At 35.5% G+C, this 15,998-nt stretch overlaps 1 protein-coding gene across 1 annotated transcript; it reads right to left on the bottom strand.

Annotated features, from left to right (window-relative positions):
* Positions 1–8,329: 8,329 nt before the first annotated feature.
* Positions 8,330–15,472, bottom strand: LOC116182780. Its single transcript, XM_031503323.1, has 6 exons — positions 15,380–15,472; positions 11,233–11,343; positions 10,994–11,107; positions 9,354–10,939; positions 8,647–8,909; positions 8,330–8,594 (listed from the first exon to the last, which is right to left on the bottom strand). Exons 1-6 carry the CDS (start codon positions 15,452–15,454, stop codon positions 8,410–8,412), a joined length of 2,334 nt encoding a protein of 777 aa, XP_031359183.1. The 5' UTR covers positions 15,455–15,472; the 3' UTR covers positions 8,330–8,409.
* Between the last annotated feature and the right edge of the window lie 526 nt (positions 15,473–15,998).

The raw sequence follows: 15,998 nt of genomic DNA, 5'->3' as shown, positions 1-15,998 counted from the left end.
CCCAAGTAGCATTTGTTCCAAGAGATTCAATAAATCACTATAACGCGGGGGTAGCTAAATAGCTGCTGTTTTAGCTGTAATGTTACTGGAACATATATATATATATATATATATATATATATATATAATATATATATATATATATATATATATATATATATGCCTACGTATCGTACTCGCCTCCGTATGTACATATACGTTGGGAGTATCCGCCTCCAAAACCGGAGGCGAGAACGTAATTCCGGAGGCGAGTAGGAACCCCCATGTATATCAAATTCAATTGCAAGAATGGACCGTTAGGAGGCGCCTCGCAAAATTTTAGATGGAGGCGAGTTCGTACCATACACACGTAGCCTGATACTGTGAAGTTGAAACGTTGACCGGTAGAGGGCAGTTCAATTTTATACACATATACAGCAATTAGTTAAGTGTATGCAGTACTAGCCTCCATCCATTCATACACCCATCTTACCTCCGAAATATGGCAACATCGCGAGGAGGTTAATGAGTTAGGTCTGCGTTGTGTTTGTATTAAGTGTAATAACTTAACCAATTTTTACCGCAGGCAACGCTTATGTCCTCACTTTTATGTTCGTCGATTTGCAAGAATCATCGGGACAATTATTGGAAAAGAATGTTTTAGGGTTAAACTATGTATAAAAAAATTGAGAACACTCTTGTACTCTCCCAGTTTGAAAGACAAAACATTCCTTTTTCTACTCGTTTATTTAATTAATCAATGAGTATGAAACCTACGGTGATCTGGTTTGTCATATTGTTTAGTTACCAAAAGAAGTTACTAAATACGGATTTTCAAAAATATCCAATGAATTTTACTTTATTAACAAAGTGTTAATTTTCGAGATTACTTTTTTTACATTTTTCCATAAAAAACAATAACATTTGAAAATGAGCGTTCCGGACCAGCTGTATCTTATAGAAAATTTTATTCTAAACAAGTTCATTTCTATTCATTTTTTCCTCAGAGCAATAGTTAACGAGATATTCGAAGTCAAATGTGAAAAAACACCAAATTTTCCCATTTTTCTTCGTTTTTTGTTTATAGCAATATGTTCCGGGCGTTTCCGGGCAGGGGAACTATAATTTTCCGATTCAGTGGATTTTTTTACATAAACGCTTGGTTTCGTTCAGTGAAATGACAACATCCAGTTTATACTACTTTTAGAGCTAATTTGACTGGACTATAATGATAATTAAAATTAACTCAACAAAATTTTTGTAGGTAATTTTTGTTAGGTCAAAGGAATGCAAAACAAAACAGATTTTAATTAACGGTAAGGCTGATACTACATTTTGTTGATGTATAGCTCCATTAATTGTTTGTGAAGATTATGCAGTAGAATAAATAAATTGACATCGTATATTTTTTCTAAAGGTGGTCAATTTCGAATCTGACGATGAATGTTTATTCAAAATCGATCTCCGTTGATTATGAACCGAATTGCGTAAAATTTAAAAATGGGCATAGCTTTAGCCATATTATATTATACCTATGCAATGTCATGTTATAGCCATGACTAGGAGCTCGTTTTCTACCGATGTTTTAAAAACAATATTCTTTATTTCGGTAGTACAATATTTATTGATGGAAACTTACTACAATGTATACTGTAACTTCTTATCAGAATGTTTATTTTGAGTGGAACATAATTCAACTTTATGAACATCTTAGACGGTTGCTTTCCCGTATAAAGATAACCTGCCCATTGGGTGATTAAACAACGCGCAGGTGGCATGCGCATTTCACAAAGCTATATTTCATAATTTCTTATAACTAGTTAGTCTGTCATAATGGAGTTTGAAGTTACTCTACAAATAATTTATCATTTGTGGGCAATTTTTGTTACGGCCCTCTTAATCTGTAGCACGGGCATGCTATTGTACATCCTTCTGCAAAATAAGAAAAAAGCCGCCCGCGACAGACGACGAAGAAGTGGAAATAATTTAGCAGATATAGGTGGGTATAGGAGATCATCATTTGCAGTGGTAAGTACCGACAGATTTGGCGATTAAAACTAAAATTACATATTTTGTTCTTTTGAATGCAGGATGATGTGGAACTTGGAATCCAAGAACCGAAAAATTCTGTCGTTGTGGATGCAGATGAATTTAAATTATTTGATTTATCTATTACATCTACGTCATAAACTGATACCAGGTATATTGGATTAATAATAAATACTGATACTTATATATATATATTATTAATGCCGTTTCATTAAGTTACGCTCAGTGCCAATGCCAACAATAAAGTGAATATTTACAAACACACACCATATAGTCCGGGAGCCAGTTGGCAGTTTTGGCGACCAATTGGAAGAAAGCTGGAAATTTTTTCTGTCGACTATTTAGATGTGCTGATTAATAAAATAAACATCAGCTGGCGCATTTGTGGTGGGGGTAGCCGCAGCAGCCACCCACGCATGTATAATAAAAATAAACTTAAAATCATAGTAAGAAAGATGAATCTTTGTAGGATCGTTTATTAGCCTATGTATAAATGAAAAAAAATAGCCAGCTGACTGCGCCGCGGTGGATTATACGTCAGCTGATTGGATAAACATGTAAAAAAAACGTTAGATAAAATTAAAGTAAGAAAGCTGAATTTTGGTGAAATAATAGTTTACTACATCAGTTTTGAGAAAAAAATCGCTGCAATTTCCATGGTGGGAAAGTCATCAGCTGGTTCACGAAAGATGATATGCGCCAGTATTTTGTGGCGGTCAGCTGATGACTTTTCCACCGCGGAAACTTCAGCGGACTATTTTTTTTATAAAACTGATACAGTAAACTATTGTTGTAACAAATTACAACTTTGTTAATTTGATTCTTGCTTTTTTAGAGCGAGTTTCGTGCTGCATTTATGAAAATTAGCTCGATTCGGCAATTATCGATTGAACACTTTTTATTATTTACTTTTTTTTTATTTGTATGAATACTCAGAAATTCTGTGACATTATATAATAGCACAAAATATAGGGATTCAAAAAAACAAGCTTCTTCTTCTACAGAGACAGAGTAAGTATTTGCATTTATCTTTTGTTGTCTTATTTTTTAATAAGTATTTGAATCTTCAATTACATTAATTTGTAAAATAAAAGAAATCGTGCGAACTTTTTGTTTCATAAACATCTCTATATATTTTTCAGTAAACGTGACGTCGAACAAGAAGTTGACGGTGAAGGTGACGAGAGAGCGAGTAATGCCGAGCCCGAGGATGATGCAGATGCTACTGCGGACAGTGACGGTACTCCTGGTGACCGTGATGCTCGTGACGATAATGTTGCTACCAATGACGACGAGCAAACAAATGCAGGTGCCTCTGGAAGTACTGATGACCTTGACAGAATCCTGCATTCATATATTAAAGTATTTAAAAAGTAAAAAAAAAAGAAATTTCAATCGATATCAAGCTAATTTTCATAAATGCAGCCTCCAACTCGCTCTAAAAAAGCAAGAATCAAATTAACAAAGTTGTAATTTGTTACAACAATAGTTTACTGTATCAGTTTTATAAAAAAAATAGTCCGCTGAAGTTTCCGCGGTGGAAAAATCATCAGCTGACGGCCACAAAATACGGGCGCATATCATCTTTCGTGAACCAGCTGATGACTTTCCCACCATGGAAATTGCAGCGGAGTATTTTTTTCTCAAAACTGATGTAGTAAACTATTATTTCACCAAAATTCAGCTTTCTTACTTTAATTTTATCTAACGTTTTTTTTTACATGTTTATCCAATCAGCTGACGTATAATCCACCGCGGTGCAGTCAGCTGACTATTTTTTTTTCATTTATACATAGGCTAATAAACGAGCCTACAAAGATTCATCTTTCTTACTATGATTTTAAGTTTATTTTTATTATACATGCGTGGGTGGCTGCTACGGCTACCCCCACCGCTATCTAGCCAGCTGACGTTTATTTCGTTAATCAGTGCATCTAAATAGACGCCAAAAAAAATTTCCAGCTTTCTTACTATAACGACCCTCAAATGTCAGCTGGCTCCCGGACTATTACGTTTAAACCTACATCGGAATGTGGCAACTAGGGAATGCAATACCGTGATCGCGGGATCCCGAAATACCGGGATCCCGCAGCATTTTTGCGAGATTAATCCCGCACATAAATTGAGCGGGATCCCGCGGGATTTGCAGGATTGAGGAATTTGTTGACCAAGGGGACACGTCCGTGAAGTTGGCCTACAATAATTATAGCAGTAACATACATGCAGTGATTAAGTAAACGTAAAAGGCTCTAATAAATTAGTCACTGTTCTTCAAACAATTCTATAATTTTCATATTAAAATGTACGATGGTACTTATCGCGAGCGCTTGAGAAAAGTGCTCGTGAGCGAAAAAACGCTCGCGAGCGGCGCTTAATCCTTCAGAGCTTGAGGGCGGTTAAAAGCGCTCACGAGCGAAGGAAAATGCTCATGAGCACGAGCACCGAGCACTTTAAGTAAACGCTCCAGTATCGAGTACCAAGCGGCCGTTCCAAAAAGTGCTCGAGGGCGTTTCATTCGTACCAAAAGTGAACTATTGTAAGTCGGAAGATAAGTCCAGAAACAGGCCATTTTATAACGTATACTGCGTACTGAAACAAGTACCCAGCATGTTTATCGAGGGTACTGTAGACTATTTCCGAGGGCAACTCCAAAGGATTATAGTAGGTAAATATTGAAAAACGCATTAAATTAGATGTAAGAATGTGGTACAATATTGACAACAGTAGCATTTCCATTGTAGATAACTTTATTGGTCACAATTGAAACACTGCCCAATTAAGTATTTCAATTATGTCAATCAACTGAACACGTACCTACAACTGGCTTACAGTGTTTCATAGATGACTCGATCCATTCTAAAAATACCATAACCCGTCCGGCAAATATGTAAAGATATATCTCTGTCTCAACTAATATTAAAACGGTAGGCTGTTCTAAGTACCATCATACATTTTAATATGAAAATTAGAGAATTGTTTGAAGATCAGTGACTAATTTATTAGCGCCTTTTACGTTTACCTAACCACTGCATGTATGTTACTGCTACAATTGTAGAGTGGTTCATAAGCCAATTTTAGCCCCACCACTGTTAATTGTTCATTTAACATTTTTTAAAAAGATGCATATTGCGATGAAAAATAATAAAATGACAGTAAAGTTCACGCGCCCACAGACGAAATGACCTGCAACATATGATTTTGGGTCAGACGCACCGTGAAGTCAGTTCCCCCATTTGGAATTTTTAAAAAAGACATATACGGAAATGCAAACAAACTATGAAAATAGTTAAACAAACGTAAACAAACGATAAACAAACGACCTGCATTGATAAACAAACAAAATTATGATTTTGGGCGAGCCACCGTGAAGTTAGCTCGCCCATTTTGAATTTTTAAAAAAGACATATACGGAAATGCAAACAAACTATGAAAATAGTTAAACAAACGATGTGCATACAATAGTATATTGAAAGACAAGTGTTACAATGCGACCTATTGTAATACGACTATCTTGTGGCACGAGTGGCGACGCGAAGCGTAGCCACGAGTGTCCGCAAGATAGGAGTATTACAATAAAGCATTGTAACACGTGTTTTTCATACTATTTTTTCTATTTCGGTGCTTTAATTTAATTAAAAATAGTATATTAAGATACAAGTGTATAATCAAATCTTTAAAGCACGCGCAACGAGTTTAAGGGCACGACGCAAAGCGGAGTGCCTTTAACGTTGCAAGTGCTTTAAAGACCAATTATACACGTGTTTCGGCCGAAAACAGTACAAAATCATCATTGTGACACCGAAATAGAAAAATAATATTAATATGAACAATGGGCGGTGCCAACTTCACGGACGTCAAGGGGACGACTCTGTTTACTTTGTTAATGAAATGCATAACGGAGAAGTTATTTTTTAAATAATATTGACTATTGTTAAATTTTTTTTGTTAAAAATGTACTATGATTTAGAGGCACTTTAGAAGTTCATCTTTTTGTGCTTTACAGGTGAGGTTTTTTTGAGCTCTAAGTTAAGCTGAAGGTACTTTTTTGTTAAATATTGTGATAATTAGCGATTTATTTTAATACAGAAGTTAACCGCAGAGAATTGCTTATTTGCCAATTTATTTAAAGTTTTGCGGGATCCCGCGGGATCAACATCTAACAATCCCGCAAATATCGGGATTGAGATTTTGCTGCCGGATTGCATTCCCTAGTGGCAACCCAGATGTTACATAACTCAAGCGGTACTTTTAAGGGTTCAAAGTCAGTCCAGGAAATGGGCAGCAACCCATTAACTAACAACTACTTGCTTTTCTAAGAATGAATACAAAGAAGGTAGGTAGGATTTTGTATTATATCCAATAAGGTAGGTACCGTCTTTTTCAAGGTCAAATTGTACAACAAAACATCTACCGGGTGGTGCACGGTAAGTAGGAACATACCAAGGGATGTTAGGGGAAATTAGGGAGGGAAATTAGTTTTATACAATATCCTGCCCTCCTGTACATTTTACAGAAAAAACTGTAGAGTTTAAAGTTGTTCAGAATTAAAAGGTGCATACAAAACTGTTTTTACATGTTTGATTTAATTTAATTTAAGTTAGATTGGCGCTAATAAACTTCAAACATTGGCATTTAACGCATTTTTCATAAAACAACAATAGTCATGGCTATTGCTACTAATAACAGAAATGTTGAAACTTATTTTTAAATTTGCGGATATACCAAAAGCTTAATAAAACATGTAAAAACAGTTTTGTATGCACCTTTTAATTCTGAAAAACTACAGTTTTTTTTCTGTAAAATGTACAGGAGGGCAGGTTATTGCATAAAACTAATTTCCCATGTTAAATCCCTTGGTATGATCCTATACTTACCGTGCATCACCCTGTATACGAACTGGATTCACTGGAACTACTTTCGCATTGAACTTGAATAGATACGCGTACGGTTTTTCAATATATTCTTTTGGTTTATTGGGGTTTTTGTTTTACTTTTTATCTATACGAAAGGGCTCTTTGAAGGTAGGAGGTATGTAAAAAAATAAATAATTATTTCTTTTCAGAGAAATTCTTTGCCAACAATGTACTCATGAACTTCGTTTATAATATCCATTGTTGTATAAAATAAGTAAGCAGTTTCAGTTTGTATATTGATGAGTATTATGAGTCACAATAAACAGATTAATAATATTCACATTAAGTACGTATGACCAGAGTTGGACTGGGTCAAGCATAGAGTGACCCAGTTAGTTTACTGACCCGGTGACTCAGTGACCCAGTTTGACCCTGTGGCACAGCTTGACCCGGTGAACCAGCTTTACCCGGTGACCCATCTTGACCCGGCGGCCCAGTTTAAACCGTTGACCCATAGGTCTTAAGGTTAATTTGTATTCAAATTTATAGCATTCGGTTTGTATTGGTATTTACATTTTGGCATCCAAAACAATTTCAAGTAACTTTTAATTAAAAAAAAAACTTCCTCAATAATATTCGCCAACAAGCACGTAGCCGAATTTCATTCAAGAGAACTAATACCTAAAAAATCAATAGCATTTGTTTATAGTTTTGTAGTCAAGTAGTCAATGAAAGTATTTAGAGAAAAGATTTATTTGGATTAAGCTAACTAGTAGAAGAAAATTAAATGTGAATGAACACCAGTAAGCAACTGGTAAGCCCTGAAGCAAAGAAATTAAGGAGGGAATTGTTCAGAAATAACATTACTATAATACAATTCGGGACATGGAATAGTATTTTACATTATTAGCCAGGTAAGTGAGTTTTTACTGGCGATAGGAGAAGTTGATTGGCGAGCCTGTCATCTCCTAGAGCCAGTAAAAACTATTACCTGGCGTATAATGTACAATATTTTATTTGTTACTCATTTGTAAACGTAAATAATTAGTTCTTAAATTGATCTCGAAGAAATGTCTAAAATATCATATTATCGATGTAACAGAGACTTCGCATTAATTCTGGCCAATGAAATTACTAGATTACTAACTTGTAAAATTTTTACAAGTCAGCTGTCAGTTTTACATCAGTAGCGTTTAAAGATGACGTTTACCCGTTTGCGTTTTGTCTTGTTAATCAACGTTTACAACTGAGTAACAAATAAAGTTTTTTACGGCAGTATTAAAGCAAACATCACAGAAATGGCAGTTGTCAAGTAATCGAGTATTATTTTCAACAAACCAGCATTAAGTTTAATTTATTTCATAATCTGTACACTTGAACCGAGGTCACTGACTTAACTGCGTTATTCGATCAAACTAGGTTACTGGGTCAAATTGGGTCCCCGGGTGAAATTGGGTCGCTGGGTCACTGGGTCTAACTGAAGAGAGTATGACGTGACCCAGTCCAACTCTGCGTATGACAGTAGTACTTATCTATATGAGTTGTAAACTAAAGTTTTAATTTGTACCCAATCCTTATCTTTAAGCAACCCATGGAGTTTCTTTAGCTTCTCGCACTCTTCTTTTTTCGGAGCTTTCTTTGATTTTATATGTCCTTTAAAATACTGCGTGACAACTGATTTTTGTTCAGCACTCCAGCGACCACGTCCACCACCTAAAAGACGTCGTTAGCTAGAATAAGTACTTTTAATAGAAATTTTTGTTACTTTTTTTTGAAGTGCTCTCAATTGCAATATTATTTTCCTTACGAGGTGATGTATTACTCAACAGATTTTCTTCTAATAGAACGTCTTTAGTAGTAGGCACTGCTTCATCTTCAGAGTCAGAATTCCCAAGTTCTGCCAACTCTGTGTCAGGATCGATTTGTATTTCGTCCAGTGATTTTCCTTTATATTTTTTGCCAGTACCTTTGTCCATCATGATAAGAAGTTTAGAAATTTTTGCTGTTTGATAGACATCTTGTGGTAATCTGTAAACACGTACGATAATATGGTATAGGTCTATTAAAAACCAGTGTTGAAAGCAATAGCGTACATGAGCAATACCACACAGGTGTGAAAGGTTGCGATCAAGAGAATCATTTTTCCTACGACTCCCAGTAAGAAACCAAGTGATATTCTCAACTAGTGAACGAAATGCATAATTTTCATGTCATTACATTACATTACATTGATGAGCAACAAAATTTTGATTCAGAGAAGGACGTGGAAATTTTAGGTCATGTCTAATATTACTTTTAAGTAGGTAGGTATTACCACTATGGTATTACCTACGTGTGCAGTAAAACTGCCGTCACTTAAAATGACCGACACGTTAGTATATCTTCCTCAGGGCCAACTCTGAATCAAAATTTTGTTGCGCACTCGATATGATATTTTAAGGGAGCGGTAGGAAAAACCGTTGAATGACTTACTTGTAAAACTCATTGTGGGTTTTTTCTGTGTGACCCATGAATTGAGCAAACTGCTCGGTTTCTTCTTTGTTCATGTTTAGTATTTGCATCACCGTTGCTATTTGTTTACGCAATTTATTGGAGGAAATGTGCTGAGGTTGCTCTAACTTGGCTTTCAATGCAAATTTTCTGATCGCAGTATCAGCCCTTACCCACTTTAGGGAATCAGGGCAACAGAACAGGTATGGATTTTTGTCGGGAACGTAATTAGTTTTATTCCGTGTATCTATGATTAAATCAATGTACTCCCGAATTTGTATAGGAAACAAAATAACTACTGCCCTACTGCCTTTTCCACCTGTTACTATCCTTTTATAATGTTTGGTTAGAACCTTTTCAGACTCGGAGAGCGCGCTAATGCATTCTTCCTGATTTATGGTGCTAAAATTGGATGTGTAATTCTGCAATGTAGCATACTGCACGTCACCAATGCGCCTTCTATTGTAAAGAACTGTTAGCGCTAGGGAAGCTTCCACAAGCTCTTTAAAGGCTTTCACATTATTTGAGTTTTCTCTTAGCGTAGCAACCGAGCGATTAGCAACAGTTATAAGGAATTCCTTAAACTTTAATATGTCACGAGTTAAAGGTAAAATTGTTGGTTTTTCCCATTTTTTCTCATTCAGGTTTTTGATAGCAAGACTGGCAATTTCTGTAGTCCATTGACTATTAATTAAATCTTTAAATCTTTTTATTTCTTTAATTTTTTTTTCTTTATCGTTACATTTCACGGAAGCATCTTCTTTTAATAATAATCGGATTAGTATCTCACTTGATTGTTTCAATGAAGTTCCTATGTGTGTAGACAGACTAGGAGCACGATACATTTTAGTAACTGGATCATAACCTCCCAGTTTTTTGGCACATTCAATCACAGTATCAAAGAAAACTGGGTTAAGGGTATCCATTAGACTACAACTACTATTGTTAGTAATCTCCCTAAATTGTATCAAAAATCTCGCGAGTTCGCGTATTTTATTAGAACAAACTGTAGCCATCTGTTGCCTCTTATGTTTTTTTAAATAATTTTCCCCAAATTGGGCGATTAATACGTCAGTCTTTGCTACCAAAGATATTTCGTCCACTTTCATTATATTAAAAACTTCTTCTACTACCCTAAGTTTTTGAATATTTGAATTTCTTTGTAATGAACACGCGATTAAGGTTTGAGATTTTGCTAGATGCTTCTTGCGTCCTAAACCATCAGTAATCCCTTTAATTACACATTTTCTAGTATGACGGCTTAGGTAAGTTTTTGCAAATACACCTTTGCAATGTGAACATGGATAGTATTCCAAAGACTTACTAATATTTCCTCTATATACAGGTAGAACGTTTCCTCTTAAAAATTCGTCAAAATGCCCAGAATTTCGCAGTAACGTAATTATTGTCTTTCTTTCCTGACTTCTCTTTGGAAAACTGAGGAACTCTATAACTTCCTTGCATTCTGCGTGATTCCTTTGTAAGTGACGCTCAAAGTTTGTAACGGATTCGTTACAAAACTTGCAATATGTCTTTTTCTTTTTCCACCGCAGTTTATGCAATGTGGCCTATGGAAAGAGAAAAATTACCAAAGGATGTACTTCAGAAAATTCTAAAATTACCTTTACTGACTGTGAGTTGGAAGGGACTTCTAAGTCCTGAGGGAACACCTCACTTATTGGTTGAAATGAATTTTCATCACTCTTTTCGAGTTTATCGCCTGGCCTTGAATTTGGCTATAACGAGTATAAAATTGAATTCGAACTATCGGAGATAGGTTAGATTAAGGATGGCGACACAAAATTCGTAGTAATTAGTAGCAAAGGAAAATTAAATATATTTAAAACGATAGGAAAACTACCTTTTTGAGTTGTACATCGGAAATTATATGAATTGCACGGGCTGATGAAGCATTAGATACTGTTTGTAATGAACTTGATTCATCGGCATTGGATGCATGTTCCTCTTGTTGCTAAAAAAACAGATGCATGAATGTGAGATTTAAACCATACAGTATTAGCTATCACAGAAATCATCGAGCCTTCGCCTTCAACATGATGTTGCTGGGGGACCACTTTGCGGTTTCTTTAATACCTAATTCTTTGATTATCCTAGTATGCAGTATCTATTTTTTGGTTGGAAACAAATTCGCAAATAAAATAAAAGGAAATGAAAATTTGCGTGTGTGACATCGCGTTTTAAGGTGCCATTTTCTTGCAGGTATCTGTAATATCTTGAGTGTAGACTCACGCTTTACGGTACTCCCCTCTTAATAATGACACTGATTATACCGTATCCGCCAAAATAAACATTACTGAAACTGAATCATCTGATGCAATTGCCGCCGATAGCATCATGTCATCAAAAACTACCTAATCTCAAATGAAATACATCAACACGAATACGCCACAACAATAACAATAGATCCGATACAACTGAATACCGAACGATCCTCAAGATCTTCACACATACATCATTTTTACAATAAGGGGTTGATTCTGTCCAACCAGATCGGCACTAGTTTGCATGCGCAAAACAAATTTTTAGATTCGGCACTAGTTTTACATTTATTCGAGGTGCCTACATACAAAATTTCATCTAAATATCTTAACAAAAAAACGACTGTGCATGCCCAAAACAATTTTTTTGATTCGGCTCTAGTTTTACTTTTATTTGAGGTGCCTACATACAAAATTTCATGCAATTCGGTTCACAACTAACGGAGATGTAAAAAAATCGGATTGCGCATGCGCAAAACAAATTTTTTGATTCGGCACTAGTTTTACTTTTATTCGAGGTGCCTACCTACATACAAAATTTCCATTAAATATCATAACAAATGAAAAAATTGGGATTGCGGCAATATAAAAGTTGTAATGCGCATGCGCAATATTTTTTTGCATCTGCATAGTTGCCTGAAGTTTAAGAAATCAACACAGAAATCCGGACATTCATATTAGGCCAGTAAATGAACGTGGAATACGGCGATACTGTATTATTTTCCGCGTCTCCACCGAATCGCATGAAAATTTGAATTTAGGTTCTATAGTCTATTTCTTATTACTGTTCCGATATGTAATTAGCCCCACTAAATGCAGCGTTAACTTTTTTTACCTCACGTTGTCGATTTAATATAAATAATTCTCTCAAACAAACTGCGATGCGCTATTGTTGACGTGCAGAATAAGAATGAACAAAGTACGCATCCGAAACGGTTAATCGATTCTAGATCGTACTGCTTATTTCAAATAATATTAATTGAACTGAATTTCGCTTGGATCCAGTTTTTCTTTACAGCAATGTTGTTTACGCCTACTCGTTGCCATGCCATGCAAGCGAAATTCACTTCAATAAACATTCTTTAACGTAAGCGATACGAGCTAAAATCGCTTAACCGTTGCGATACCTTACGTTCATTCTTATTCTGCACGTCAACAATAACGCGTTGCAGTTTGTTTGAGAGAATTATTTATATTAAATCGACGACGTGAAGAAAAAAAAGTTAACGCTGCAGTTAGTGGGGTTAATTACATATCGGAATAGCAATAACGGATGGACTATACTTACCATCCACTTCAAAGTTGAACTTGAGTCCAGGGTTGCTTTTACTTGGGGGGTGAATGCCACCCCTTCTCGGGGGGAAAAAGATACGTTCAAAATAAGTCCGGAAATTGATAAATTGAGTAATTCTAAGCAACTTTTGTTCTATAGAGTTTTTTCAGTAAGTCAATAGTATTAGAGTTATTTGCAAGTGAAAATGTTCATTATTCAACAAAAAAAACCCCGTTTTCAGACGGTTTTTCACAAACAACTCTAAAAGTAAGTATTGTATCGAATAAAGTATTCTTAGCAAAAATATAGCTTATAAAAAAACAAACAAAATGGTCTATATATGAAGTCTGTAGACCCAGTAAAAACAAAGTTGTAGCTCATGAAAAGTAGGTTCTCATTCGTCAAATTCCAAACCGAGTACTTCAACGTGAAATAACCAAAAAATGAAGCACTTTTCGAGGAAAACTTATGAATACTTTTTTAAAGTGTTTGAAAAAACCTTTCATTTTGTTTTTAAGAAAAGTTCCTAGCATCAAAACTAAGTGAGTTACGCTCAAAATAAAGTTAGTCCTTTTTTTTTGGTAAAAAAATTTGAGGAAATCACCCCCTAATTAGCACCCTAATTGTAATTAAGCGTTACCGCTTTACAGTTTACTTTATTTATGTATGGTTGATATGATCTGTAAGTTTTACCGGAGCAAAGTGGTTAGTTTTGAAAAAAATGTAGTTTTGAGGTAAAAAAAAATTTTGAAATTTTGAAAAATTGCCTTTTTTTGCCAAATAATTATTAGTGTATTAGTTTAGTTTACTACAGTAGGCAATTTTTCAAAATTTCAAAATTTTTTTTACCTCAAAACGACATTTTTTTCAAAACTAACCACTTTGCTCCGGTGAAACTGATCATTTTCACTCGCAAATAACTCTAATACTATTGACTTAGTGAAAAAACTCTATAGAACAAAAGTTGCTTAGAATTACTCAATTTATCAATTTCCGGATTTATTTTGAACGTATTTTCCCCCCCGAGAAGGGGTGGCATTCACTCCCCAAGTAAAAGCAACCCTGGACTCAAGTTCACCTTTGAAGTAGAGAGTAAGAGGAACCTAAATCCAAATTTTGAAGCAAATCCGTCGAGGCGCGAAAAATTACAAGGCAAAACGGTCATTTACTGGCCTATATGTTCTTTGTAACAAGAGTTATAAGAGAAACCCTTTTTGGAGGTTTGGCCAGTTTTTGGGCGGTAACTTTTTGGTCCGTTAGTCTACGTAGCCAATACCGACCTTTCATACAGGGTGACAATTTGAAAACTTACCACCCCCCATATCTTAGTAAATAAACGAGATATTTAAAAAAATCAAAATCCGTTTCGGTAATTCGCAGGGGGAATCACAATGACATAGTTGGCGACGCACCCCCTCCATCCCCCTGCGCCCCAGCCACCCCAACTTTTAAATCTTAAATAGTGACCCCCCATGTGTGATACGTCGTTGGAAAGCTCTGAAAAAATGCTTTCCAACCATATCAAATAGCATTACATTTAGGTTAGTAATTATCGTGCAAATCAAAAAATAAACATGGAAAATCGTATTTAACTTGAACTTCCAAAGCCGACTCGATAGCAACTCATTTTTGATCGCCAGTTATAATCTATCCTCAAACTCTTGTCGAACCTTTTCAAATGTTGGTTTTGCAATATTTTGACATTCTTGAATTATTCTCTGTCTTAGTTCGTCTATGTTCGCCGGTTGCGTTATAAATACGACAGATTTCAAATGTATCATATTAGTTTATTTTTTGATTTGCACGATAATTACTAACCTAAATGTAATGCTATTTGGTATGGTTGGAAAGCATTTTTTCAGAGCTTTCCAACGACGTACACACATGGGGGGTCACTATTTAAGATTTAAAAGTTGGGGTGGCTGGGGCGCAGGGGGTTGGAGGGGGTGCGTCGCCAACTATGTCATTGTGATTCCCCCTGCGAATTACCGAAACGGATTTTGATTTTTTTAATATCTCGTTTGTTTACTAAGATGTGGGGGGTGGTAAGTTTTCAAATTGTCACCCTGTATATTCCGAAGAACATGTGTATCAATTTGCAAAGCGATCGGACGTTTCTACACAAAGTTATCGTGCACACGGACAGACAGACGGACGGACAGACAGACGGACAGACAGACAGCAATACAAAATTGTAAACGATCTAGAGGATCGTTAATAAAAAGTCGGTACAGCTGATCAAGAAGGCAACTACAGTTATCAATAGTATGATTTGATTAAATAACTCTACGATCCCGGCGTTATATACAAAATTAAGTGTGGTAAATGGCAGGGGTCACTCTCAATTGAATCGATAATTTAACAATATCTATAATTAATAATAGATCCCTATTATAGAGTAACTCTACTTATAATATTAAGTGCAGCATATACGTATAATGTATAAATAAACGTACTTGATTTTCAGAAACATTCAACCACTGGAATACCTTATCATGATTGTCTGCATTACCTATTACAGGCTCTTGCATAGGTATTGTAACAGATCGTATCGATCGTAATGAGGAAGAGGGTGCTGAGGATGAACTATCATCGCTTACATCTTTCTGAAATAAACATAAAGCATGTAACAAAATGAATAAATTATTCATCTAGTTTTTACCGTATGGTCGTAAGTAGGATCAACATATGAATCAGTCACAATTGATGATAAATCCGAAAAAGAATAGTCTATAGAAGGCGCAATACTTGAACCTAAATGTGTTCAAAGAAATAGTTTTTTGTAACTGCAGGTATTTACCTCATTCTTACCGGATAAATTTGTAGGTTTCTCGCTCGGGACCTTTGGATCCTGTGTCGCTAATAACACCAGTCTCCTTCCCCGAGTTAATTGTTTCTCTAAACTGCAAAAAATTGAAGTAAATTAATTCATGAGAGGTTTGCTATTGCAGTTAACTTTATCAACACGTTCTCCCTGTTTCACTAGCATTAGTATTTTTTCAAGAAACTCCGATTGCGCTACCGGTGTAAAAAGAGCGACCAAAATTTCCGAATGTACCCGAAGTGAAAATAGGC

The sequence above is a fragment of the Photinus pyralis genome, unplaced genomic scaffold (genome assembly GCF_008802855.1).
Source record: "Photinus pyralis isolate 1611_PpyrPB1 unplaced genomic scaffold, Ppyr1.3 Ppyr1.4_unclustered_Scaffold7542, whole genome shotgun sequence".
Taxonomy (NCBI): domain Eukaryota; kingdom Metazoa; phylum Arthropoda; class Insecta; order Coleoptera; family Lampyridae; genus Photinus; species Photinus pyralis.
Note: the sequence above shows the minus strand (reverse complement) of the source record. Positions and strands in the feature narration are given on the sequence as shown.

Bases quoted from the DNA above. Each gene is read 5' to 3' on its own strand.
- LOC116182780 (XM_031503323.1), bottom strand. From the start codon at position 15,454: ATGCAAGAGCCTGTAATAGGTAATGCAGACAATCATGATAAGGTATTC. The intron at 8,910-9,353 runs GTAAGTCATTCA...ACGTGTTTACAG, and splicing joins ACCCACAATGAGTTTTACAA to ATTACCACAAGATGTCTATC. The intron at 8,595-8,646 runs GTAACAAAAATT...GACGTCTTTTAG, and splicing joins TGAGAGCACTTCAAAAAAAA to GTGGTGGACGTGGTCGCTGG.